Source organism: Aquila chrysaetos, chromosome 2, assembly GCF_900496995.4.
Source record: "Aquila chrysaetos chrysaetos chromosome 2, bAquChr1.4, whole genome shotgun sequence".
In the NCBI taxonomy this organism is placed as follows: domain Eukaryota; kingdom Metazoa; phylum Chordata; class Aves; order Accipitriformes; family Accipitridae; genus Aquila; species Aquila chrysaetos.
The window spans coordinates 8,978,454-9,006,276 of record NC_044005.1 but is presented as its reverse complement, the minus strand read 5'-3'; the positions used below and the strand labels follow the sequence as shown (position 1 = coordinate 9,006,276).

The 27,823-nt window shown below is 43.0% G+C and overlaps 1 protein-coding gene across 8 annotated transcripts in view; it reads right to left on the bottom strand.

Moving 5' to 3' along the window:
• Nucleotides 1–2,335: 2,335 nt before the first annotated feature.
• The window catches only part of SYNE2 (spectrin repeat containing nuclear envelope protein 2), a 197,196-nt gene continuing 171,708 nt past the window's right edge, over nucleotides 2,336–27,823 (bottom strand). For 7 of the 8 annotated variants that reach the window (XM_030007298.2, XM_030007297.2, XM_030007303.2 and 4 more), the window contains 17 exons: nucleotides 21,766–21,928; nucleotides 17,932–18,119; nucleotides 17,621–17,771; nucleotides 16,939–17,121; nucleotides 15,457–15,594; nucleotides 14,380–14,574; nucleotides 13,245–13,527; nucleotides 12,841–12,909; nucleotides 11,914–12,050; nucleotides 10,860–10,989; nucleotides 9,473–9,684; nucleotides 6,627–6,827; nucleotides 6,126–6,254; nucleotides 5,440–5,628; nucleotides 4,659–4,748; nucleotides 4,404–4,450; nucleotides 2,336–3,577 (listed from right to left, as the gene is read on the bottom strand). In XM_030007298.2, coding sequence (XP_029863158.1) covers nucleotides 3,352–3,577; nucleotides 4,404–4,450; nucleotides 4,659–4,748; nucleotides 5,440–5,628; nucleotides 6,126–6,254; nucleotides 6,627–6,827; nucleotides 9,473–9,684; nucleotides 10,860–10,989; nucleotides 11,914–12,050; nucleotides 12,841–12,909; nucleotides 13,245–13,527; nucleotides 14,380–14,574; nucleotides 15,457–15,594; nucleotides 16,939–17,121; nucleotides 17,621–17,771; nucleotides 17,932–18,119; nucleotides 21,766–21,928 — 2,731 coding nt within the window. In that variant the 3' untranslated portion in view covers nucleotides 2,336–3,351. The remainder of the gene's footprint in view (nucleotides 3,578–4,403; nucleotides 4,451–4,658; nucleotides 4,749–5,439; nucleotides 5,629–6,125; nucleotides 6,255–6,626; nucleotides 6,828–9,472; nucleotides 9,685–10,859; nucleotides 10,990–11,913; nucleotides 12,051–12,840; nucleotides 12,910–13,244; nucleotides 13,528–14,379; nucleotides 14,575–15,456; nucleotides 15,595–16,938; nucleotides 17,122–17,620; nucleotides 17,772–17,931; nucleotides 18,120–21,765; nucleotides 21,929–27,823) is intronic. The other variant, XM_030007300.2, reaches the window with a different exon arrangement.

Sequence of the window (27,823 nt, the reverse complement as noted above, 5' to 3'; positions counted from 1 at the left end):
TTTTAAAGTACTCTGTTATACTAAGGTGAACCCCCCCATCCCGTCCCCTTCTCTCAGCTGCTCTTCAGTTCTGTGAACTTACAGTATTTGTCTACTGATGTGTGTTTCATTCAGTTATAGATTGTTGTGGCTGCATAAACAGGTCTCGTGAAAACTAAATATCCAGCTTTTTGTTCATTTCTTTCCTGTAGGTGAGCTCAGCCTTGTTTCACGAGTAAGGTGCATGATCAGGGGGTCTCATCTGTACCACCACATTCACTCCACCAGCTGTAGGTTGATTTACTTTGTCAGGTACTCAGGTTCTCAGGATGTTTCCCAGCACCAAGTGACTACAGAAGACGCAGGTTGTGCTGTAGTGGTTGAGGGCACGTTTAACTGGGGGGGGACACACACAAGTCATAACAAACACACAGTTCTGTGCGTCCTGTGCTGGCAGAATTATTGTTGACTTATTGGTGGGGGAGGGGGGAGTAGGTCTACCTGAAAACAGATTGAGGTCTCATCTCCCTGCCAAAGAAATCAGACTTCCAACTCAAGACTAGTTTTGGCCTGGTTTCACTCCTACGTACAATGCCCGTGCAAAAGCGCGCATATGCGTGCTTGCTCTCGCTATTGATCTTGCCCTCTTTTTTTAATCTTTTTTTTTCTTCTGCCCTTCACTGAACACTAACAACCCTGTCCTGAGTGAGAGGAGAGGATGCTAAGGAATCAGTGGGCACATATAATAACTTGTTTGAAGCAGACTTCAGTGTCAGCCTACAGTGCAGTGGTCATAATCAACTGGAAATAAAACTATTTAAAATAGGTTTGGGGAAAAAACATTTAAGTTATTTTCCCAGACTTTTTTTTTTTTGTGTGTGACATTTTGAGATAATTTCATGAAAGCTCCTCATTTTATGTATTACATCAGCTCAACAATTTAATATAACTGTACATAATGAAAGGAAATTGCAGGCTATGAAATTTTCTTTAGACCTTTTAACATTGTTCAAAATTTTTTCCCCTGCATAGGTTCTTTAATGGCAGAAGAACTGAATATCATGTCAGCAACTGACTATTAGTTCTTGGCAGGAAGGTTTGCATGGGCATTTGTGACAAGCTGGCAATGAAATAATGGTTAGAGTTGGCTGACTTCTACAGAGAGAGAAACTTCAATGAGCTCCATCTGAAAGTAATTGCTTTCGAAATACAAAATAAGATGGCAGAGGGAGAGGGGAGAGCCTGTGCCTGTGTGCAGCGAGCGGCGGGGAGGATCCATCCTCTATCTCTGGATATTGCACTACGGTGAGAGCTGGAGCTGTGAAATTGGTAGCTGGAGCACAAGTCTGGTTCCACAGACACAGCTATGCAGAGCGGCGTGCTGGCTTACGGGCTGTGAGAGCCGCCAGGTCTGGAAGCACCGCTGTCTTTAGCCTGCCGGAGCCCCCGCACCGCTTCTTGGGACTGAGGTCGAGACACGCCAGTATGGACCTGGTGTATCTCGACCCATACTTGAGCACACAGTGTGGGATGTGAGCACACAGTGTGGGATGTAAACACACGTACGGTACCACTGCTAAAAAGTGCCAAATTGTAAGCTTTGACTTTCCTAAACCATGCTGCAAACTTTACAAGCTTAACTGCATCACAGTTAAAATAGTTTAGTTTAATATCCTGGAAATAAACCATGCTTTTTTTACCACCATGGCTGGGAAAAAGCTGCTGGTTTGCTACAGGGACTGTCTTTGAATGCAAGAACGCAAAGCAACTTGCCTCATCAATTCCCCTGACAGAAGATGGGAATAAGCAACCACCAGTCGTGACAAGTGTAAAAAAGGTGGGAGAACTCTCACAGGCTAATCATAAATCCTATTTTCTATAGGTAAGCATCACAGATATTGGCTAATTCCTGCCTGGGTTACTTTCACTGCAACCAGCTTTCAACCAAACCCACTCCTCTCACACTGATCTCTCCTCATCATGCACCTCCCCCTCTCCAGCGCTGCCCTAACTCCTGGTTTAGAAAATCAGTTCCAGGGTGGGGAAAGTGGGGAAAATGGGTTCAGCATTTCAAACTAGTAATAAGCATTAGTTGGCTCAACTTTGTATTCTTCCTCCAGGAAATTACAGTCAGTTGCAAAGGGAAGGATCTGTGCCAGCGAACACAGGCTCCACTGCTGAATTTTTTAATCTCTTGCTCCGACAAGCAAGAGCATGGTTATGCTTCTTCTGACACTGCTGTGTTAGCACACAAGTAAGTTGACTTATACAGGAGCGGAAGGGTCAGCACTATTGGAACACACAGCTGGTTATCCCCCCGTCCACCCCCCACTAGACACATCGATAGTCCCTGCAGTCATTGGCAAAATTTTAATGACAACACTTGAACTGTACAACCAAGAAGCAATGGCAATGCTGACTGTACACAGTGTTTCTCTAGCCATTGCCCAAGTGTCAGTTTCATTTTAAAGATGAAGCTTATAAAAACACACAATTCTCTCCCAAGATACTGTACACTATTCAGCAGGTTAAAAACTGAAAAAATCTTTCATTAAAAAAGTCATTACATTATTTGTATACATCAGTGACAGTCTACATAATCATGTTCATCTAGAAAATATGTGCATTATAAACCATTTCCACACAATGCAACAATTTCTGGTTTCAAAGGTGGTATAAAAAGACAACACAGCAGTCCTAACCACTAGAACACTATATGTAAAACAGAACACATGACCATCCTTTTATTGAATGTGTTAGATGAATAAAACACAATAACAAAAATGTCAATGTTTTTTGTTTCCACCAGTGACTACAGTACCAAAAGATACAGGTAACGTGAAGTGTGTGCAGTAATCATTTTAGGCAAAGTGCCTCTTCAAATGCTTGTTTGTTTGTCATGCTAACCCCAGACAGACTGCTGTGTTTAAGATTACTGTGATGTAGTTTCTGCATCTAGTAACTCAGTATTCAATCACCTTGCAAGCTTAAAAGCACTGCACCTATAAAATAGTGTATATATTGCATCAAAGTATAAAGTGTGTTGATTACAGTTTAAAAATCTATAGAAAAAGTTTGTTTTCCGTACAAAAATGCTGAAATTTTGTCAAGATATACATTTGAGATGTGAAATTTAACACAGTCCCTGCGACAGGGAAAGGAGGCTATAAACGTGAGGCATTATTTAGCTGCAGCAGCAACCCGCGCAGCAGTATGTAGGATGCAAGGGTACTGTAGTGGCTAGTTTGGGGAACTAACACAAAAGTTTCTGTATTTAATTATGCAACGCCACTGCTTGACTGATGCTAGCAGCATGAAAAAAGCACCGCAAAGAGTGTGTTTTGGTGTAACTGAAGATTCACGGGCTGCTTTCTAAGTTGGTGGAGGCCCATTGGTGTATCGCAGCATGGGATAGAAAGAACGGGCGAAGTTGTTTGCCTGGGTGCAGCTGTAGTCTTCCTCAGAAGATGGAATCATGCAAGCCAGAAGTAAAAGCAGTAGAAAGAACAACTGAAGAGGTAAAGCTGCTCGTAATACACGGTAAAAGAAGGAGGGAGACCGAGAAACTGCTTGAATAGGCTGTAGAAGGCTTTCATCTCTGAAAAGGAGACAAAAAAAAGAAAGTGAGAAAGAGGAAAAAAAAAAAGGCACTTAAATTTGAGTTTGAATTAAACAAGTTGTTTTAACTCCCCCTCTAGGGTTCACACTACCCTTCCAAGATGCAGGTATCTACAGGAAAATGCACTGCACATTGAACACTAACTATAAGTTGAAAGTGTACAAGACTGCTCAGTGGGAAGCCTGCTGCTGGTTTGGGTTTACTGTCCTTACTACTGAAGAAGAAACATTTATTTGTGATAGCTTAGATCAGTGCCTTTTTACCCTATTTTCAGATGCAAACTTAACTTTTCCCAGGAGACAAACCACTCCAAATACATGCTGAAGTATAAAGGAAAGCCACCAATTCAAACTGATTAGGCTCTCTCAGCCTTGGCATTACTGAGATCTATCCTTTGAACAGGTCCTAATGTACAGGGGGTGAAGTTCTGCCTTTGTCCTTCATGGTCTGTTTGTACTAAGTGGCTCTAAGCTGCAAGTTTCTTTTTCCAGGTATGCTGGCGGAATTAAAGGAAGATTTAAAACTAAAATATTCCCCCATTTGGCACAAAAAATATTTTCTCAGGAGTAAAGACAAGCCAAGGTTGCACACCAGTGCAGAGATTGGGAGCAGGAGTGCTAAAGGAAACCATTCACCAAGGTGCAGCCCAGAACTGGTAGGTAGAGGAGACACTACAGGTAGGCAGAAATCACCTCCACCCGTATGTCAACCTATGAGGAACAGCTGCCCAGGTTTCTGCTGGCACTGAGCTCGCCTCTGCCGTTTTCACCATCCTTCAAGAGATCAGGCGAATATAAAATAGTACCTTGTGCTGCTGTTGTTTCTGCCATCTGCAGTTCTCCTTATGGTGATCTGTTGAGAGAAACAGCTTTTAGTATCCAGGTTTCAGAAACAAGGAATTTCTCTTTCTCAGAAAAGATAGTTGTAGACTTTAAAGTCCAGCTGTAAACTCTGTAATATGGTACATGCATCTAAAAGATAAAATGATTACACTACATGAGGAACTTTCAGGCTAAATATGCTATATGCTGATAGCAAAATATTAGAAAAAAATACTTGCCGCCTTCACAGCAGGGCTGGATTTCGCTGCGACTGGATTATAATCTCCTGAGTCCAAGTCATCTGGAACTAGCAGGAATGTTTTGGTATCCTAAAAGGGAACCACACCTTCCTCTGTAAAATGCATGCTCAAACTCACAACAGATGAAGTGCAAAGAGCCATCTTTCATTGCCTCTCCATAGGTGCACAGCCCATTGCCTCTTTACATGTGCATAACCAGTGGTAAACAGATGCTCCATTTCTCTAACATAAAGAAATGTTTTACTATGCACAACCCGAAGGAATTACGATGGAACAGGTGTGTACAGGTATTAACTTGAAAATATCTCTTATGTGACAGCTCTCAGGATAAGCAATGTATTGCTATCAACTACAACTCCTACGTGCTCATTATGCACTCCTAGCCTGATACTTGGTATGGACCATTGGATAACTCGAGTCAGAAGAGACCTCAGGAAGTTCATCTCATCCAACCTCCTGCTCAGAGCAAGGTCAGCTATGAGACCACACCAAAAACCTTACTCAAAGCTTTATCCTGTCTGCTCTTCAAAGCCCTCAATGATGGAGACCGCAAACCTCTCTGGGCAATCTGTTCCAATACTATAGTAGCCTTGTGGTGCTGAAGTTTTTCCTGTAGCCAGACTTAACTGTTCTTTTTTCAGCTTATGAAGGTGGAAGTACTTAAGTTTTAAGTCAATCTTTTATAAATACCTTTACTCTTAGTGTATTACTACTTTTCAGTGAGAAAGATCCATGAACAAGTATTTAAACTCTGACTCACCAGATTTCCTTGTATTGTTTTTAAGTCATTTGAAACTTGTTCAATAAGCTGTTTCAGTTTCTTTCCAATTACATGGACCTTCTCATCAGCTTCAACGTAATCACCATCTGATTTAAGCAGCAGGTAAGCAGTGAGTTCTTGAAGCGAGTTTACTTTAAGCTGTTGTTCCAGCAGCTCTTTCTCCAGTTGCTTAGAACAAACAAACAAAAAAACAGTGCAACAGACTTACTCTCAACTTTAAGGATGTTCTCATGAAAGGAAGAACTCTAGAAGGCTTTAAAGAACAACTCAACCTGCCTGAGAATCCACAATACACAGGAATGGCTATTACAGCTACATATGAAATTAAGTTCTCCTTTAAGAGACTGGTTGTACCAGCTTGAACTAACATTTAGAAATCATTCTAGCAGTAATTAATCCATATGAAAAAGACATTAAATCTTGGAAATTGGAAGTCTTACTCCAGCATACAGACTGTTCATAAGGAACTTAATTATGATGTGTAATTACGGAAAAAATGCCTCATATAGGCAATCTCTTAGACCATTCAGCCACCTGTCTGAATACAGCAGGTTCAAGGACAGGCTGCAGACATCTTGAGAAATAAAAATACTGCTCTTGATTTTGTGGTGAGCGCTACTGACTCACTGGAAGAGCTGAGGTGCTGTAGTTAAGACTACACTTACCATTAGCTCCTTTTGGCATTCCAGTATTGCATTGAGGTCAGCATTTGGATCTGTGATTTGTCCTTCATTCCTTCGGCTATCAGCACTTGCTAACCACAGGATTAGGTTTTGGCTCTGATCATGGAAGTCCTAGAGAAATACAAGATTTGCACATAAGAGAAAAAAACACTTCTGCAGTGCTTTCACCTGGCTTTGCCTACAAACAAAATGACCAGCCCAGATAAGACAGAGCCAACAACAAATTCACTATTAGCGAGGCTACTGCAACCTAGTTGAACTATTCCACCTATGTAATAAAAGGGTATTATACAGTTCAAAGATATTTCTACCAAACCCTTTAAACCCAACAGAGTCAAGTTTATAAGAAAGTTAAGTGTCTTGGATTCTGAGCAACCATTCCACCGATGTGCAGGAATTACCCCTCTGCCCTCTCCCCTTATCTACCCCTCAGTAGCACCCTAAAGAGGAGTTTTCCCTTATAAGCTGGCATGTGGTAGGCACCTGGCAATGCAGTAGGGCTTGTTGTAAACCTTTCCTCCAGTTGTCCAATGCATGAGTTGCTTTCTCCCAATGCAAGTTCACCTTCCGAAGCCTGTTCTGAAGCTCTTTGAACTCTGTGCTATCCGCTTTCTGGAATTCTTTGCTGCTCAGGTTAACGGAAAGCACCACTGCCTTGTAGTTATCAAATGCTTTAAGCATGTCCTAGTAGAAAAAGAGGATTAGGAGCTTCTATGAATGATGAAAAAATGTTGTTTATTTACAATAAAACTACACCCTCAAAAGAGTCACAGGTATTGGGGAAAGCTGAATCTGGTGGCTTTTCAGATAATATGCTCCTTAGCAGTAAGGTAGGTGGCCTTTTTTACGTTATTTTAAAGCCAAACCCTTCACTTTGAACAAAACAAATCTGGCTGGGCTTGTGCTTCTCCCTAAGTCACAGACATTATGGCTTAATCCACATCTGCCCTTCATTCCTCTGAGCTGTCTCTTTACCTGACATTTGGACAAAAATTCCCATAGGTCATCACATGGTATTTCCTCTTGATTTATAAGGGTTTTGCCGCCTCAGAATCCTAGAATAATGCTGAAAGGGTCATCTGGAGGTCTGTACTCCATCCTCCTGCTCTAAGTAGGGCCAACTTCACACTCAGAGCAGGCTGCTCAGGGCATCATCCATTCAGATTTTGAGTGTCTCACAGGACAGAGATTCCCCATCCGCTCTGGGCCCCCGGTCCCACACCAGGCTACCCCATTGTGAGAAATTCTTTTTCTTCTCTCTAGTCAGAGTTTCTGTCAGCCTACTCCTCTGACTTGCCAAGGTCCCCCTGAATGGCAGTCCTGCCTGCTTTCCTCCTCTCCCTTAAAATTGCAGGGGGAAACAATATGGAATTTGCCAAGTCATGGCTGTATCATCTAGTCACCTTTATGTTAAGGTAGAGCCCACATTTTTGAAGCTTTTTCAAAAAAAAAGAATGCCAAACAATACTTTGTACCCTCAAGAATTTACAGTTTGAATCAAGGGTACTCAGTCTTTTTCAAGTTGTGGGCTCTTGCAGTAGAAAAGTAAAAGCTGCAGGATAATTCCTGCAATCAACACAGCTCGGATTGCTTTTCTTAGCAGCCTTTGTAACTAAGAGTATCAATCTATATATTCTCAAGATCTGCGTCCCACTTGTTGAAAAACACTGGTCTAAATTACATTTTGCCCAACAAAGAACGCTGTCTCCCTCCTTCAAGCAACAAAGTTTCTTTCAGTATCAAACAATACAAATGGTCCATCACAGACTTCTAAACACCAGTAAGCCAGTCTGCAGCCAGACATGCTTTATCCTTAGCAAGGGCAATTGGGATGTCCTGACATCTCAAGAAATTAATGTCTTAGACCGTGCTGGCTCTTTTAGACACCCATAGAAAGCCAAGCTGCCTGAAAAGGGGATTTACAGCCAGCTGGACTCCTCTTGAGAAAATGCAGAAGAGAGAAGAAGTGAAGCTCTGCCCCTTGAAGAGGTCAGACACCCAACTCCAGCCTGAAGGGAAGCACCTCCCTCCACTCATGAGGTATCACCAAACCTTTCCTAGCGCTTGGTGCCTAAGCCAGATTGGCTGATGGAATGAGAGTCGTACTTACTGGAGTCACACACTGGCATGCAGAGACATTCTCCCTGGCCTAATGACTACTCAGGGATGCGTAGGCTTAAGCATACTCTCAACATGACTAAGAAATCACTCCTCTGTCCTGCATTGTCTTGTTTGTGAGCATCAACCCTAGTGTGACACCAAACTGACCAGTAGCCTCAGGATTTGGGCGACTCCACGGGAGGCTACTGGCAGAAGGGTGAGCACACAGGCATTTTGCACTCCCACAAGTGTTAGGAACACTTGCTCCCCGAGTTCAACCTGAGGCATTTTGCTACCTAAGTCCTAGAGACCTACCACTTACAGGTACCCTGGTAACCTCCTGCTTCAACCTGCAGACCTGAGTTAGTCCTAATTTATGGAAGCTGAGAGTCATAGCAGGCAACATAACATGACCACACATGCTGACAAATGTTCACGTTAGTGTCTCTCTAACTGTTCTATTACTTGGCTGAAGATTAGCAGAGACTGAATTTGTTTCTTATTTTTAACTAATACATTCTATTCGATGAGAAATCTGCATTTGATAAGCAAAAAAATGCAACTGCACGTTTTGAAAGGATGTACCCTTCAACCATTGGACAAGGTGCTATTTAGAGCAAAGTTTTTTTGCAAACACCATATTGCTAAAAACCACGGATTTAGAGCAGATCTTTAGAGCAGTCTCTCTGTTGGAGCTACACCCCTCCACCCCCCCTTTAATTCAATTAAAAAAAAAAAATCAGCCTAGGCACTGCAGCCTGTAGACCCGGCTAATTTGAAAAAGGAAAAAATGACGCTATCACTGCTTAGAATACCCAACCCCCAAAACAAGGCCTGACCCTAGGCATGTGGGGATTCTAAGCCTTCATTATTTAGCTTTTTTCTATGTTTGTTTTCTAAACCAAAAGGCCTAAAAAGAGAAGTTTGGGGCTGAATGTTTTGTTTGAGAGAGAATAAAGTGTCTCTGCAAAAAAACAGAAAGGGAGGGTTTTCTATTTCAGCCTGGCTGCCTGTTGTACTCAGGCACATTGCCTGCAAATCTCTGCATATGAAGACAGAAGCACCTTGCTTAACTACCCTCTTTAGTCCTCTTAGCTGAAAACAGCTTAGCTCTTCTGTCTGCATACACACATTGTTATTCATGCTGCCGACAAATCCTAAGTGCACAAAAACAATGATAAAGATCATCAGCATCTTGAAATCCCACTTCCCAGTATTCCCTAACTTACTTTCAATTTCTTGACTCTTTGTTCCAATGCCTGCACGGTGGTTGGAGGTTTCACTTTTTGCAGCTCTTCCAGCTCTTCCTCAGTTTTATCAAGCCAAGCAGAGACATCACTGAGATCTGAGTTCAGCTGCTGCCACTGCTGCAATTTCTGTTTCATCCTAAGTTTATTTCTGAGGTCTTGAGCTTGGATGAGCTCCCACCTATCAATAATGCCTACAAATTATAGAACAACAAATGTTTAAATCTTCAGTAAGGTGAAGAGTGTGTAAAACAGATGCAAGGAGTTTTACAAGTAAATTATTTTCCAATCTACTCAAGGCCAAATAACTGCTACCATGCACTACTGTTATCCAATCACATTTTTTTCTTGCGATTATGCAGTCTCTATGTTTCATATTACTTGTCAAGTTATCCACATAGAAATGCTAATCACAGTAATTGAAGATGTTTTAATTCCCTTGGAAAAACAGAGCAAATCTAAGGAGATGGAATTCAATAAGCCCAGCTGTGATTTGGTGGACACCAAAATTCATCAATGGGACAAAGTATGATCCAGCAGTTAGGACTTGGGTTTATGTTTCATCAATTCAGTGCTAAAGGAGGTGGAGATGCCACTTGTGTGATCACTAACACTATTTCTGGAAGCACATCCAAGCCCTTCTCAGAGATTTTCCTGTTCATCCCATGTATGGGACTCAACCCTGGTCCATTTGTGACACCAGAGGTATAAACTAAGTAAGCTGGTACATATAGCTGCAGTCGTCTTTTTATCACTTGATCCGCTTTTGTGATTGCAGTACAGATGTGTTATTACAATCTCAAGCACCTGGAACCAGGAATAGGGTCCTAAAAGGTTAAAAGAACCAGCTTGTTGGCCTATTTGGAAGAAAGGACCACAGTCAAGACAGTGAAGAACAGAAGACATTACCAGCTTTGACAAAACATTTCTGTAAATGGGAGCAGTAGCATCTTGTTATATGGAGTACCAATAACTGAGAAAATGAACTACAGCAATCTTATTTTAGACAGAGACACAGTTCTTTGGTTTGAAATCTGATTAAACGTCTCTAAAGTATTCAGTATTGCACAAAAGTGAAATTGTTCCCATTCATTCCAACCAGCAAAGAGACAGAAGGATATTATGAGTGATAAATATCTCGATTCTGGCAGAAAATGTAAAAGCTTAGAACAGCAAACACGGGTTGGACAGTACCAGGTGAGAAGGCAGCTCAGCAAATCTTAGCAAAATACATTAATTTAGAGAATAGCAGTTTACGTCTATTTTGTTCCCAAAGCAAATGTGCTGCCTTTGTGCCATCTCTGCTTTGTCTCCCCCAGAGTAACAGGACAAACATCACAGCACCAAAGCCACTCCTAATGCCCTGTACCTGACTGCTTCTCTGCAGCTGCTATATTCACAAGCTCTTGGTCGTCTTGGGGTTCTTCATCGCTCATGTTAGCGGATGTAATTTTCTCCTTGTTGATGCTGCTGGTGCTTGCAGAGCTGAGCTGCTTCACCTGGAATGACATTTTGGTGGGTGAGCCCTGCAGGGTAACAAGCCATCAAAGGTCAAACTGCATTTGTGTTACTTTGGGGTGGCTGGGCTGCCGCTGAGCTCTTGCATGTCAGATTTAGCACTGGGCTTCTGCATCTTTGCTAACAGTTTACACTGGCTCTCTGTGCCTTCTCAGTGAACAAACACACACCATAGTGACACTAATTATTACAAGGCTGGACATGGCAAATTAATTGCTTTTGCACTACACGTATCAGACAATGTACATTCGCTGAGGCTTTTTGTTGGATTCTGGGTCTTGGCAGTATTGACTCAAAGGCTCTAAGACTGGATTAATGATGACAAAAGCAGCCAGATACCAGTGCCATCTTGTGCCTGGAAGAGTGCTGACAACTGGTCCAGATCCACCGAGCCTGGCAGCTGCTGGCAAAGCCATGGCTGGCAACCAGTCACCAAGGCTGAAGTAGCAGTGAACAATACCCATTTTGGCCACATTTTTTAGTGCCCAGAAGCAGATTAAATGGTGGGTTGCATGCTAGAAAAGGACCCTTCAAATTGGTCTACTTAGGAAAGGAAGATGTCAGTAGGTGTAAAGGGAGGGTATTTACACCCTCTCCTTGGGGGCGTTAAATTCTCCTAGACTTGTCCTATGACAACAGAGGAAGTAAGTTCTTTCAGACACTGACTCTGATCAGGAGCCTAACATGATTCTTCTGAATTGCTTTAAGGAAGCTTTTCTAGCCAGTGGATAGAGACTCTCACTGGTTACCTGAGACACCAGAAATAATGTCTAAGTTTGCATTAAGTGAACATTCCCCCTGTGACTAATCTTTTCCTTGATGCTGGAGGAAGGAAGAGGACGGATTTATACAGGAACAACAGACAGTGTAGTACAGGTTCAGCGCCCACAGATTCTCCAACTCACATAGTCTGGTTTATACGGAGTACTTGTCTCTGGACCAGACAATGCATTTCCAACCATCTCTGCCTGGTTGTATCGGTGTTTCCTGCAGACTGGGCTATCTGGAGAATGCCAAGTATGAGCTTCTGAGACAGGCTTTCCTGAAACAAATAATACCAAAACCATATGCCATCAGTGCAAAACCCCATCTCCGCAAGGAAGTTGTTGCTTTGTATTTAAGTTAGAAAGCGCTCTGAATAAAATGGCATCAAGTTATGGCATAAAAATGACAGTTTTGCAGCTTTCCTTGCAAAGCATGCACATTTGCAAAACATCAACAGTGTTTCAAAGGTAATGAGATGAGAGCCATGCAGTTATGGGACATTCTGTTTTCTTCTGGAAAATGCTTGAATACAAGTATGAGTATTCAAAAAATACAAGAAAAAGGCTGCACTGTGGTTTTGGAAAGTTTGCATCCCAACACTATCACACATCTGCAACGCATTTCAGTAGGGACAAGTACAGACATGTCCCGATAATGTTTGTTCCGGATTTAACAGACAGGACACAGACTGTTCTGTCATGCACAAAAAAAATACTTGCAGAATTGGAACTACTGCCTTCAGTAATTATGCAATCAAAATCAGAAACAACCAAAAAAGTGATACTACCCAGAGCAAACCACCAAGAAAGTACCAAAAGACTTTGGATCAATACAATGAAACGCACATTAACCACCTTGGCATTTACCAGGCAAAATCTAAATGGTATGTTCTTGACTGCTTTGTAATGTACATGTGAATACTGCAGCGTAAGAACACCATGACAGGATGACACATGGTGTCCACACAAGGCAGGAAGTCAGACATTACATATGAGAGAGGTTGAGGAATATAGCGTGCAGCACAGGGAGATTGCCATGTTCAGACACATGCATTAGCAGGTGCCTACCAGAAGATGCTTTCAAAGTTTTTGTGGTCATTTTAAGATATGCCTCAGGATTTTCAGTGATTTCTACATCTGAAAAAAGAATAATGTCATTTTCCTCACTAAAAACAACTGAAACAATGAGGGACAGCAAAGACAAAGAACAAAATAAGTTGTTGGTACTATTTTCAAACATTCTTAAAAGGTAAGGTTTCTAAAAACCTTATGTTTCTGAAAATATAAGCTTGGTTTAGACAATACCATTCCCTTCATCAAGCTATCTAAGAGATGAGACTGCTCACATCTGTTAATAGTACTTGAAAACCAACCGGCAACGTGGGAGCAAGACCTCATTCCCCCTCCCTTCCCACGCAGGGACATCCTGCAGTTGTCCATGCTAGAACAAACAGCTGGCAATTGGTTCTCACCTGACAGAGCACTGTAGTATGTTGCTTCTTCTTCGTCTTCGTGAGAGGAAGAACCTCCCACATCACCTGTGTGATCCCACTCTAGTGGGATGGAGTCAACACTGACAGGGGTTTCACAGCCTGATCTTTCATGACCTTGAGTAGGGGGCATAAGGTGGCAAAGGGACTGTGTCGAAGAGGGCCCCTCACTGATAGCTTTCTTATGCCAGGGATCATTCTGGATTTCTCTGGAGTCTTCTGGATCTGTCTCATTTTCAGAGGTCTCTTTTTCATCGTCCAATCCCTAAAAATAAATTACAATTATTGCATATTAGTAAGATTTATAATAGATCTACACTGCTTAATAAGCTAATGATTGAGCCACACAGTACTACTGGGGACTGTTTTGCAGTCAGCTGCAGTAATCGAAGACCATGTGCCTAAAATTAAAGGGAAGCACCATTTCTGCCTCCTTCCTTTTTTGCCAAAACAATCCTCACATCAGCAGCTACCTTCCCTCTTTCAAGACACTCAACCACCACCACATCTCCTCTCTCTAGTTTGCAGGGAGGGGTACCCAGTTCCAAACTGATTGCACAGGTCAGCAATGAAATCATGCTCAGGCAGGGGTGAACAGCTACTCATAGATGTTCATGTTACCTCCTCCACCTGGCTTTCTAAGAGATGTTCTTTCTTTTTGAGCCAAAGCAAAGTGAGAGTCATCTAAATGCTCCCAGTGAAAAGTAAAGAGTGTGCTGTTCCTCATTCAGGGTTCTCACAAGAAAGTGGACAGATGGAGCCTAACAAACAAGTCCATAAAGAGATATTCTAAGCACGTTATTGAAATTAAAGAAAACAAAGTGATATTAAAAACACCAAAAAAACTTTTGAAGCCCTCAAACCACTACTATCTAAATATTAACCCTGTGAATTACTTCCATGCTATTATCCAGATTCTGCAGATGGAGTCCCAACAGGAGAGGCATGAGGAGACAAAACTGGTGACAAAGATTTAGCAAAGCTGGCACAACTACTGAGGAGTTCCTGACCCCTCTGAGCTCAAGCCACTCAGTCAAGATGCTAGGGATAAGCAATGAGCATTGCAGTTCAAACACCAAAATCTTGCCAAAGCATCAAAACAACTGTTGCTTCTTACAGGATGCCTTGAGGTCAGTCTTTGATGGAACCGGGCAACTCGCCCAAACACTTCCTGACAGTATCGATGAAGTTCTTCCAATTCGTCTTCAATCAGGGTAGCATCCAAAGGCTCACTCTTCTGAATCAACTGCTCCCCAAAAACAATTAGCTGATCAATCTTATTGGTGTTTAGTGTTATTTCCTGCTGGAAACCCTATTTGGAACATACAAGAAAAATAATTACTTCTGCAATACCCCTTTCTAGCCTAAGGTTTGTCCTTCTTTTCTCACTCACTGCGGTGAAAGAAACGCAGCACTTGACATACTTTTTACTCAAGAGGTCCACACGTTTGTTTTATTAGCAGGATTAGAGTTGCAAATGAAGTGGCATTTACCACCCATGTGTACATCAATACGATTGCAGTGTCCTGAGCCTGCAGGGCATCACGATGGGAGTTCAGCTAATGAGAGTTTATTTTTCTGTTGGGTACACACAATCTTCTCCTCAGAAGCAAAGAAGTTTGTTTGGCTGGTTGGGCCTCCAGCCTACACAACAGTAAATCTACATCCCAAAACAACTAACAGTGCAGGGAGAAAGGAGAAACGAGCATATGAGCAGGTAGCAAAGAACTAGTATGTTCTTTAGAATCATTGCACACACCTGCCGTCTTATTTCTGTTTGCAAGTCTCAGCTATAAGCAACGGACTCAGAGGAGAAATGCTGCCTCAAGACCAATTAAAAAAAAATTCTCACCAGAAAAAAACCTGCCTGAATTTAGGAATGTAGCTTTTTCTGTTTAACCTGCATATGCTCCTTTCCAGGCCAGGTATCATTGTCACTGACACTTGGTGTTAGAAGAAAATGGCAGGATAGAACTGAGCTTGAACACTGAATCTGAATTTAAATACTGGACAGTTTAATCTTGCTTCAGAGGATAGGTCTTAACAATTTACTGGTGTCTTAAAACAAATATAGCCCTACAGAGATCTGTTGACTATTGTGAAGTTCCAGAAAAGTAAATGATTCTCTCAAGAGAGGGCAGCCCAACAGGATCAGCTGGGCTGTATTAAACAACTGCTTTATAAGGATACGTACATTTAACTGGCGCATTTTGTCATCAAAGTTACTTTTTGAGAAGTGCTCCACGTTTGTCAGCTGAAGGTCCATTTCTGTGAGCCAAACAAGGATGCTTTCCCTCGTCCCCTCAAACTCATCTCTCCGATTGGTGAAGTGCTGAATAGGAAGAAGGAAGCCAGTGTTACAAGACTTCAGCTACTAAAAAAGATGGTCACAGGAGCCCTCTGAAAACAGTGTTTTGGTTCAAAACTGCTGTTCACCTTAAAGGCCTTCAGGGCACAAATTGCAGCATGCCACGTATAAAAACTGTCCCCTTCCTGTAGCAATGCTGGAACAAAGTGTCCTACGTTAGTACACTGTTCATATGGGAGAGGGAATAAAGCTTTGGAAGTGCAAGATGCTTCTATAAAATTATATTCTTGCTTCTATACTGTATACCTTCTCCCACATCATTATACCCATGTAACAGTTACTCGGACTCAGGTTTAACAGCCAATTTGTTCTAAATTTAGAAGACAGACTGACAAAATAAGCAAGCCTCATCTTTAAAGTAATTAAAACTATGACATTAAAATCAGTAAAACAACGGAGAAGCTGGATCATGGATGACCATGCCAGTGTAATTAATGCATCATTTGGCATGGAAGCCAGGAGGAGGTCTTTCTGCTGCCATCTCCCACAGAAGCTGCTAACAGACATGCAGCTTGCAGTGCCTCAGTTCTCCTTGGTGGATTTACTCTTCAGGAAGGAGATCATATAACATCCCAAACGCAACACCTCCTAACTGCACAGATCAAAGCCCATCAGCACTCTCACAGCCTCATCCACGGACTTTGGGGATCTAATAGTTTTCCCTGTCAATTGCTTGCAGCACTGCTGTATTTAAAAATCGGGCAGTGACAAGTTTCCCCCAGGGCACAGCACAGAATATCTGCCCAGAGATCAGTTTAACTTGACAAGCAGGACACTTATTTGAAGTGTCACAAATACACTCTTTGACAACATTCCTCCATCAGGCAGACAGCACAGCAGGAGCTGGTGACAGCAGCATGCCTCTCCATCACATCTCCATGTTTAAAGCCTTGTAGGTGAATCATAACTTGGCATGAAGTAGAGCTGTGTTGTAAACTCCAAACCATACCTGCACTGGGGCCTTTCTGTCTCTCTGCCTCTTATTTATGAAAATGTGCCAAGTGCATGAATGCATCTACCTGTGACAAGGGTGGAGGAGAGTGGGATAGGAACAGTGAGGCTTGCAACACATCTTCCAAAATTTGCACCCATTCTTCCCTTATCCTTCTTTAACTACCAAGAAGTCATCTACCAAGGACATGTTTATGCCATATACTTGGCGACCTTTCCAGAGCTGCTCTCCTACACTGGTAACTCAAGACACAAACCAACACAAGACAGTTGCTCCAGTATGCGTTTTGCCCTTGGGTAATTCCTACAGAAACTTGGAAGTGCTCCTCTCATTCTCTCACCCCACCGTGCAATTACCTTGAGTCTCCTCAGAATGGCAGCGACTCGTTTCTGGAGATTATCCCAGCGCTGGTTGCCTTCGTGTACCATCTGCTTCAACTTGCTGGCCGAGTCGGTGCGGTTCTCGCGGGCAAGGCGCCTGTACTGCTTATTGATCAGCTCCAACTGAGTGAGTCGTTCATGAATTTGCCGTTGGAATGCCTGCAAGGCAAATCAAGGAACTCAGTTCCCTTGCAGATAAGAGAAACGATCCAGACGATACTATCCCTCAAGAGAGATGATAATGATGATGATGCCCTCCCCTTAAAAACAGACCTTCCAACTGCAAAATTAAATCCAGAGAAAGACACATATTTTAAATAATCTGCTCAGACTTAGCTCATTAGGAAAAGGAAGAAAAAAAAAAAAAAAATCAACCCACAAAGGTCTCCTGCCTATAGAAAGCAAATCTTTAACTTATAAGCAGGATCTTGTCAGTTCAGAGCATTGCATTCTCCACATTAAAAAAATTCTGGAGACAAATAAATCAGCGAGATACCTAGCAGCCACACACTGGCCAGATTATTTATGTTCTCTATACCACCCGTGTCAAACTGGTGTTTTCCAGTGATCCAGGCATTTCACACAGACAATAAGTATTTAGCAGTCTGACCATTCAGCTTGCTGCTGAGCATAAAAAAAATGAAGTGAAAAAATTCACCTCAAATTTCTTCAGCTCCTCCTTTGCATGTGTGTACAAAACCTCTGAAGAATTAGGCTTAGCCGCTATCCTTTCAGCTGATTTTAGCCAATCTTCAAAGCGAGAGTAGTCGTCCAAAAACCTCTGCCATAGGCGCCAGGTCTCCTCAATTCTGAGAGGGAGGTGCAAAAATGGAAAGGTTTTATCAGAAGCTAATTATTAATTTTGGATTTTTTTTTCTTCTTCAAAATTCAGCTTGTGGCAAAAGCTACAGTGTTTCTCCAAAATGCTGACACAGGCTCCTTTAGGAGGGGTAAGAAAAAGAGACTTACTTCATTCGCCTTTCCATAGACATGGCGCAAATGTTTCTCCACCGTCTGTCCAAACTCCTGGTAGTCTGCTGGATGGAGTCACACTCTGTCTCATTAGCACACGCATCTGAATCGTGTAGCAGGACTTCACAAATATTAAAGACAGATTCCACCCCTGCAGTGTGTTGCTCTATGTCTCGTTGCAGATCCTGCCATTGGCAAAAGAATAGCTTCAGTAGAAGGAAACATGTGCGGCTAGACTTCAGACATACCCTTTCAAAATGCTGCAGAGGATGGGGAAAGAGCAATTTGTGTGTCAGGAAAAGCTTATTTAGCTTTAGAAAACAGACTTGCAGGATGAGCCGTGCAGAGGACAGGCTGACAGGTCAGGACAGAACTGCCATGCAAAAAGGGATTGTCCAGCTTTGGTATCTCAGTGAAAGCTCCATCTTCTCATTAACAGTCTGGACAGTTTTAATGTGCATTCAAAATCCAAACCTTATACATACTAAACCTTACACATACACTACTATGTTTACCTTACCGTAAACATGTACTTATTGATTTTGACAGTACAAAATGACAATGCCTCCTATCAGCTTACTACACTGTAAGAATTGACAGAGAACTTGTAGTACAGTTCATGTACTTTAGTGACAATATGATCACAGGCTGATATCATGAAACACAGAAACCCAGCACACAAGTAGCTGGTGTTACACTACTTTCCTTATGCTCTCTTGTAGAGCTCCTGTTTTGACAGACTATTTTAAAGGGTCTGGCAAAGACCCTTTGTCTAATCTACACTACAGGTTTCCTCTCCACAGCCTCCATCTCCATCACAGTCTGGCCTCTCATTCTGGACCTATAACTACTCCTAAAGTCAATGTAGTTAAATAACAGAAAAAGAAAGCCTTATCTAAATATTTCTTATTGAAAAGGCAGCTCTGTACAAGGCTACCAACTGTAAATATTAATGAAATGTCAATGTCCACTACATTTCCATTTTTTCAACTGTTTCTGGCTTTCCTAATGAAGGATACAGAGACTTTTGCTTGAATAACACTAGAACAACATACAGAAATGAATATTTTACTGACAACAGTGAACAGGAACCCCCATTAAATGGTATTACTGATTTCAGTGAACAGATGAAGCAGAATTGGTTTTGCTCTAGACTTACAAAACCAAACCAACCAAACAAAAAAACCGTAAAACAGACACAGCTTGTAGTAAATACAAAAGGAGTTGAAGGAAGATCTTCCCAGTAATCAACAAGCTGCAAGGAGTTGAGTATCACGCAGTGGCAGTCTTCAGTGGTGTTACATGGGTACCTCAAAGAAGGGCTGAGCCATAAATGGTCAAAATTTGGCTTGTGGAATTTGTGGTAATGTACAGCTTTAAGGAATGTAGAAGCCAAAATCTTTACATAGATGAGAGACTGCCAGAAGCAGACCCAACATAATTTTTGACAGCTTATTAAGTATTCACAGCTGTCTTCCGAGCAAGAGGCAGCAGCATCTTTTTAACACAGGCTCTACGTCTGAGAGTAGGCTGGTACCTGAAGAGACTCTTCTGAATTCATTAAATTACACTGGATTTACAGCTGTATTAGTGAAAATGAGAATTTGGACCACAGATTACAAATCCACTCTACCTGCACTATGGTAATGTTGCCAACACAATCTCATTACTTTTGGTCATGCCTTGGTTCATGGAATAACCCTAGGCAGAATCCTTGCTGTTTTCCAAGCTTTTATTCCATCCAAATGACCTGACTGTATTACGGTGAGACAAACACAACAAACTGATGGGGCCAGGAACATACATTGCACCCAGAAAGGTACTTTTCCTTCAACTCTGCACAGCATTGCCCAGAGAGCTTTAACAGACTACACGCTGCTAGAGTTCTGCATTAGTGAAACAGCTTTGAAATCTTAAAATTAATATTATTCATGTTTTAATCTTCATCCTTTAATTGAACAAACATGCCACAAAACATCTCTGTGGATGCACCATGCTTTTAAATGTCATTATTCAAGACCAAACAGGTAAAGCTTTTCCAGTCATGGACGTCAAATAAAAGAAGCCTGTAGGGCATTTCTTACCATCATTCTGCTCTTGCTGAAATAATTGTTCGGATAAAATCAAGAAAGATCTTTTTACTTGTCACATTCAGATAAAGGTTTCTCTAATGTGGGGCAAAAGAAGCTTTTTTTTTTTTACTGTGGTCTTTTAAGTCAGCACAGTCTTCTCACACTCAGTCTGCTAAAAGGTTAGAGTAGAAGGAGTCTAGAGGTACCCAAAGGTCTGTGTTTGAAACAGAATCCAAACAACAAAGCAGTAAGTGGCTCTGAGCAGCAAATGATGGCTCTTACAGTGAGCTGAAGCTCGAATGCTCATAATAAAAATAGTTTGGACACAATTCCTTTGTGCCCTACGTTCTTCTCTGCCTGGCAATTTATCAAAGCCTTTGAGAATGCAAAAGGTTTGGATGGGAAGAAATATTTCCTTCTTGTTTACATGACCAGTCACAAGGTAGATGAAACCATTAGGGGCACTGGGCCAAGGCTTCTGGTCTTTGACCAACTCCTGCAGTGGAGTCGGTGGGAGCCATCTCCACTCCTGTTGCAGAGGAGCTGGCCCTTCCTGCCATGTCTGGGACTTGAGTGGATGAAGAGCCATATTAATGAGCAGAGAACACAGCCCTCGGGTCTGGGTCACTCGGGGATCTTTCCTTAGACATGAAAGCAGAAGCCGGAGAGAGAGAAGATGGGAAGGATGGGAAGAACACCCCTAGGTGTTCTTAAAGGCAGATGCCATAAAGCTTCCATGTTTAACAGCTTTATTCTTGATCCTCAGTTTTAGGGCAAATATTCTTGTTTAACACAAAGGCCAGATGACAGCTGTGGTCTTTCTCAGCCTTCCCAGTGAGGCACTTTGAACCTGGGCAGACTTATAGCACAGCCCTGAGCAAAGCCTGAATCCACCAGCAAGTCTGTGCTTTGGTTAAGTTCCTTTTCCTTGCCTGGCTGCTGGAGAGAGAAATTTACTCCAGGACTATCCAACTGATCTCACACTTCCACTTGGCTGGGATAGCTGGCACGTTCAGCTGTGCCCGATCCTTGCCATCTCCAGCACTTAAAACTAGCATAGATTCTTAAGATCCCCCTGGTAAGCCACTGTCTCGGATAAATGCCTACACGCACTCAACCAACACCCAACGGTGCTAGGTTGGTTCACACTTATGCCTCAGCAGGATTCACGCACCATCTCACCCAACCCTGAGGGGATCTTCAGAGCCTGCCTACTGGATCAGGCCTCAGTCAAAAGTGTGTTTGCACAAGTCCACCCTCCAAAGCTCAAACATCCTTCTCTGCCAAGCTTGCTCTGCTGTCTGCAAGGAGGGGAAAAGAACTGAGCTAGTGAGGGCAATACATCAAATCACAGCACTCAGGTCTGCCACAGCCAGTTTGCAGGAGACCCGGCATTCACGCCTTGTCAGCCTAAGTCATTCTCATGGATTTTGCCCACTGTCTGTGCCCTGGCTAGCCCTTATGAAATCTGCTGTACTTAACTGAGCAAACTATCAAATGTAAAAATGCTTTTGTTTGTATTTTGCATGTTTTCCTTGGGTGGAGGGGGGAAAGGAGAAGTGGGGGTAAGTCAACACAATACTGAAATTACAGCAAGCAAATAAAAATTTTCCATGTAATGCATCTTGGCAGGAACATGCCATGAAAAGCAAACAGTTAGAAGGCCTTGCTAAAGAAAAGAAACAGGTGATTTTAAACCAGGACTAATTGTAATCAGCAGCATTTTAGCTCATTTACTCTGACTGCTGCTATTTCCCACCTGCTGTTCTGCCAGTCTCTTCTGGATTTCTTGGTCATCACAGATGTCATAAACAACAGGCTTGGAAAGCTCAGACTCAATCCGGGCCAACCAGGTGCGAAGGTTACTCATGTTTTTGTCCAATAGTTGTATAAAAGCAAATGTTTCCTTCAGTTTCTTCACCCTAAGCAAACCAGGAAGAACATTTTGTTACAAAGATCTGCAATCAGTGGAAATGATGTTAGCAGAGGGTGATGACAGGCATGGCTTTATGAAGCACTTACTGTCACACCAAGCTGTTGCCCGTAAATCAGAGCCATGTTTTAGTCAAAACCTACCTAAATTGGCTCAGCAGGCCTCTGCTCTACAGCTGCAGGAAGGTCTTGTGTGAATTCTTTAATGAAACTGTATGAGCAGAGTGAATTTTTGTAGTCTCATTCATCTGCTAGTAAGCTCTTCAGTCAGTTCTTGGGAGATTTGTCTAAGTGGGAGTTTGTATCTAACATGCTGCAGTTAAACTAAAATAGGTATCTATGGTCTGATTTTCCTGCTGTGAATTTCGTTCAGTGTCGTCTTTAGCAACCAACAGGCCTGCTCTAATCAGCAAGGTACCGCTCCACCAACAGAGGCAGAATTTGCCCAAACCACAGGTCCAACTCCCCAAGCAAATGAATGCTGACAGGAGAGAAGGCCTGAACAACAACCACTGTAGAACTTACAGCGCCATGACATTAAAAGCTCTTCTAAATAACACACTGAAAAGTGCAGAGATGTGCCAGACTTTCCTGGTGGGTGAAAATGAAAAAAAACAATCCTGATGAGGGAGAATATCCAACAGCTACAGAGCGTTGTGCAGCAGACAAGCAAATGAACCATCAAGACCACTTATTCTTCTTAGAGCTGTTTGTAGCACAGCTCTCAAACTGCAGACAAACTTTTCTTTATTTCCAGCTTTTACAGCATATTCCCATGTCAAAACCCCTTATCAGCCCCTCAAATTATCCAAGTAGCAAGTTTGTACGTTTTGGCAAATTTGTCTCCATGTGTTGGCAGGAGTATGTGTTAAACTACCTCAATGCTCTCAAATCTTTCCTTGAAATTCTCATTTATTGCAATTCCCAACAAAATTACTAAAAAGCCCAACACCTGTGTGACACTTATCTCTTCTGACTTCAGACTGATATCGGAGCTTGCCATCTAGACCTTGGTAGTTGACGGAGAAAAAAGAAAAAAAATCTAGATTATGATTTCTATCAGACCTGTCTTAAACATCCAGATCACAAGATGAGATGAGTTGTACCAAAAAAGCACATAATTCTCTACATGAACTGCAATGGTCTACCCTGCAGTAGTATAAACATCAACACTGCAGATGCTAAAGTCAGGTGAAATGACTCCACCCCTGTCCTAGGGAGAACCCACTTCTTAGCCAGCATTGCTTCCCTGTGCTGTCCTCCTGGCTGCTTGCATCCCTCTGATGTCTAGTTCCATCCCTGTGCCTTGCGATGAATTTTTGGACCTTGCATGTGATTTCTAAAATGCAAATTTCTGAATTAAACCTTAAGTTACTGCCTGGTCTAGCAACCACCCAGATAAGCCTCATTATCTAAGTGCAGTGCAGTGCAAAAAGTTGAAGTATGCATCATGAAAAGGCCAAAACATTTTGCATTCATTAGCCACCATGTCTAGGAACTGTTACCAGCTGAACAAAACCAGCAACTGAGACTGGAAGGGCAGCTTGCACAAGGGGATCAGTGCATGTCCCAAAATGCAGGGGACTGTTGAGGGGTCTGAGAGGAACCCTAACCTACTTGGCAACACCAGCATTGTGCAAGCTAGGACTGGGGCAGGGTGGGGGGGATGTAATCTCATCTAGTGCAGGTAGGGACAGATTACACCAAGACAGAAGTGTCCTTGACAGGCTACCTGGATGCTGGCTTCATGCAAAGGACATGCCCCTCCTTGCAAGAAAAACGAGTTTCCTGTCCCACCGACCTGCCTGCTGCCACACTATCCCAGCAAGTTTTAGAGGAGAGGGGTCCAAACTGCCTGTAACCAAGTGGCTTTTGCAGTTGCCTGTTGCAGCATATGATACAGTGACAGAAGATATGCAGGACAGCTAATCCATAATGAATATGCCACTCTGTAAGCAACAACTGATCTTATTAGCAACCTTAAGGTAATCAAAGAGGATACGTAAGTCAGCTAGACACTTGATTTAAGGCAAAGCACTTATGGAGGAGATGTGGGAATGATCCTGCTGGCTTTGTTCAGTCCTATTGGTTACTGTGAAGGCAAAGAGTAAGGCCAGCAAATTTGGGGTCTCATATGGATTAGCAGCATGGGAAGCATCTTCCCCTACCTCTTGTCCCACAAGGACCGGGCAGTACTTTCAGTTGTTTTACAAGCAGGGCGAGAAGAGCACAGTCCTACACTAGGACTCCTGGCAGGTATTTAGCAACTCAGCACTCTCCAAAATGTAAAATCAGTCTTGTCTGGTTGATGCAACCCTGCAAGCCAGCCTGAAGGATTTGGCCCAAGTCCATTGTCCACCTTGGTCCTGCCTTGCACCCACAAAGCCACAGATAGTGGTGTAAAGTGCAAAGCAGATGCCTCTGCCCCTTTATATTGACGATGCTTTCCACTGCTGCACCTGATAGAGAGGAAGCCAGCAGATGACAAAAGCATTTAGCTGCTCTCGCTTTCCTTAACAAGCTCTTTTCAGAGGTCTGCTCCCAAGTTCAACCCTGTATGCAGAAGGCATCTGGCTCCCAAGCAAACAGCTGCTATATAAATCTTCCTGCTCCTGGTTCTGCTTCTATTAAGTAGCACTCAATGAACATGTCATACTCTGGTAACTGTACAGCATTTTCTTGTGCTATTATGGGCTAGCAGTAATTTACTCAGGAGACTTAATTATTCCTCCACTCTATTCCCTGCTTCTGTCCCACCAGTCAATTTGAATCCAGTTGGTTATGATGCTCAGCAAGGCCTGTGACTCCTCAGGGCACGTGACCCACCAAAGACAGGTGACTCAGGAACCCCTTGCCCTGGAGAGATGGGACTATATAGGCTCTGTGTTGAGCACCAAAGGGAAGAACCACTAGAAGAGCCAGGCCTGAAGAAGAGTCCGAGCCAAACATCTGTGCTGTTGCATTGTTAGCTCTGCATGACTTCAGGCCAGTCGGGAGGAAAGCAAGGCTCGATCGCTGCACTGTCCCTGACTATATCCAGTGGCAATTTATTCTCTGCATATTCTGTGACATTCCCCACTAGTGCTTTAGAAATGTCTCTCTGACAACTTGCAAGAGATACACATGTTGGGACCACCTGATGCCACAGCTGACCTGCTGAGACCACAGCTTACTATGCTGCTCACTACCATCTCTGCGTCCCTGTACTCCCTTCTCTGTCTGCATCCACCTGTTTCCCATCCTGAAGTTGCATTACAGAAAAATTAATGGGTTGCAAGACATCTTTCTTCTGTCTGCATATTGGATAACAGGTAGGTGAATATAGCCATGCAAGTCCAAAGCAAAACCAAGGGATATTAGATTATAAATAAATGTCTCTATGACTGACAGCACATTCAGTAAATTTAAAAAGCAACAGATTTAGAATACCAAGAATATTCTTTTGGCTTAGAAATCACTCTAAAATTCAAGTTACAGATATTACCATAAATTTGTGGGTCTTTATCTCCTAGTGTTACTAGAAGCAACAGTCTCAAAGACAGCATCACTGTGGTACTGTGAGCTTGTATTTATTTTCTAGCAATTGCCATTACAGACACACCATTGTAATTAAGTAATTTAATCTGTTACATATTCTGGATAGAATATGGCATTTGTCAGTCATTTAACCACCCTTAATGCTCTAAGTCATTAATCTTAAACTGGAGCTAAACAGCCAGAGAGTAAAAACCTAACAGAAGTTCACATTAGCGCAGTGTGTAACTAGGAAGGCAGCCTTGTCCAGATGTTCACGTTGGCTGATCTGCTCTTGTTGCAGCCTGCAGACACAGAGCCTAAGGTAAAGTGTAGGGTTCCACACTGAAGCAAGAGGAGAAATGATGAAAAATTTGAGCATCCTCCTTGGGCACCCTCTGCTTGCACAGAAGTCACAGGGAACTGCCATTTCTCTGGCTACAGCTCAAAGAAAAACGTAAAATAGACTAATTACATCCATAAAAGTCTTACATTTGCAACAACCATTCTCAGATGCATTTCTGCACACTGCAAGTATTCTTGCAAATTACCTGCTCTTTGCATGAAAGAAACCTCATGAACTCTTTTGAGATGCATCCCGAAGGGACTTATTCCTCTGACTCTTTTGAGATGCATCCTGAAGGGACTTATTCGTCCAGAAAGACAGGCCTCCTGGGAGCTGGGTGGGAGTGCACGATGCAAGCCACCAAACCTGGGGCAAAAGCTCCCCCCACATCCAGGTAACCAATCACCCAACACACAGCGAATTAACAGCAATAAAAGTTCAAGTGCAGCAGAGGAAATGAGCTCCTCCCAGTTACCAAGAAGACAGAAAAGGCTGCCACCACTGTTGATTCAATTCTTCCTCTACAAAGTGTAATTCTCAAGTAATTTGGTCAAACAGGCAAAACTTACTGTTTACTGAATGAAGGCCTACCTACCCATAGTTCACTTCCCAATGAGAACTCACCTGCTACCATTTAACATGCCCCCGGAAGCAAAAAAATAGTAATAATTTAAAAAAAACCACCAACAAATATCACCACTAATCTAAAAAACCTCAGCAAACTCAAACATCTCTTGTACTTTGCAAAGGGCCCAGCTTAAAAGATTTCCTGATTCAAAACAGCACTTAGACACATGCATAAGATGCCAGGGATAAGCCAAACAAAGCCAGTTTCTAAATGTCTTAATCTTTACACCAAAATAGAAGTGGCAGAAAAAGGACAAAACTAGTAGATTACAACTAAAAGCTGGCTGCAAAAGTGAACAGAAGGACCAACTGACCTGACTCGAGATTGGATTTGGGTCTTAATAACCTCGACGAAGTTGCCAGCATTGGGTTACAAGAGAAACGCATTAAGCTTTTTCAGGCTGAATCATTAACACACAGACTATTTTGTAGTACCTACTCAGGAAGTATCTAGCAGTGGAAGGCACTTTCGGGTTGACTGAAACGTATTCACACAAAGAATTGCAAAATGCCTGCCAATTGCTTTGCATTAGCTGTCAAAATGCCGCAGGAAAAGGTATAGGGAAGCTCACATGGGGTATTAAGTATCATTCAAATTTTAGTGTCTGAAGGAATGAAAAACATCCGGATGTATACTCCAAACTCTCCTTCACAAGCACAAATGTCATCAGAAAAAGATACCACATACACTTCTTTTTAACCTAAGAGGAGCTGAAATTGCCCTGCCAGCTGATAAGATTGTTTACAACCCGGTAAGGCAAATGAGATGCACAACGCAGGAAACCTTTGTTCAGTAGTCGCAGGGCGAGCTCAACCATGTGAGGGACAAAAGACCCGATTTGGAGGGGTGATGTCAAAGGCAAATTTTAGGCCTTCGTACAGAATGCAAGGACGTTCCTCTGTGCAGCTCCCGGCCCTGGTACAATGACAGGAAGCCCCCGTATTTGCGGGCTGCGTTAGCACGGTGAGCAGAGCGAACAGCGGGTGCGCCGGAGGCGGCTTTTCTCGCGTTACCCAGCCGGCGAGTCCAAAAGGTTGCTGTCGCAGCTCTCCACCGCCTTGGGTGCAAAACCCCCAAACGCAGCCGATTTTAAAGGAGAGGCCCCTGAGCACTGTCGCTCGGGCTAACGCGCCGCATCTCCCACTCATCCACTTGCCCGAGGCGACTCTGCGGGGAGCCGCTGGCGCACCGCCGCCGCCGTGCCCTTCGCCCCCCCCCCCCCCCCCCGCCGCCCAAGGTCGGCCGGTCCCGCCGCGCCGGCCGTGCCCGCTCGAAGAAAACCCACCCCCGCGGAACCCGCTGCCGCTTACCGACATGGCACTTACGGTTCGCGAGAAAAAACCATTCCTCGGCTTGCAAATCCCAAGCTGCGAGGGGGACCGTCTGTGCGACCGCGGC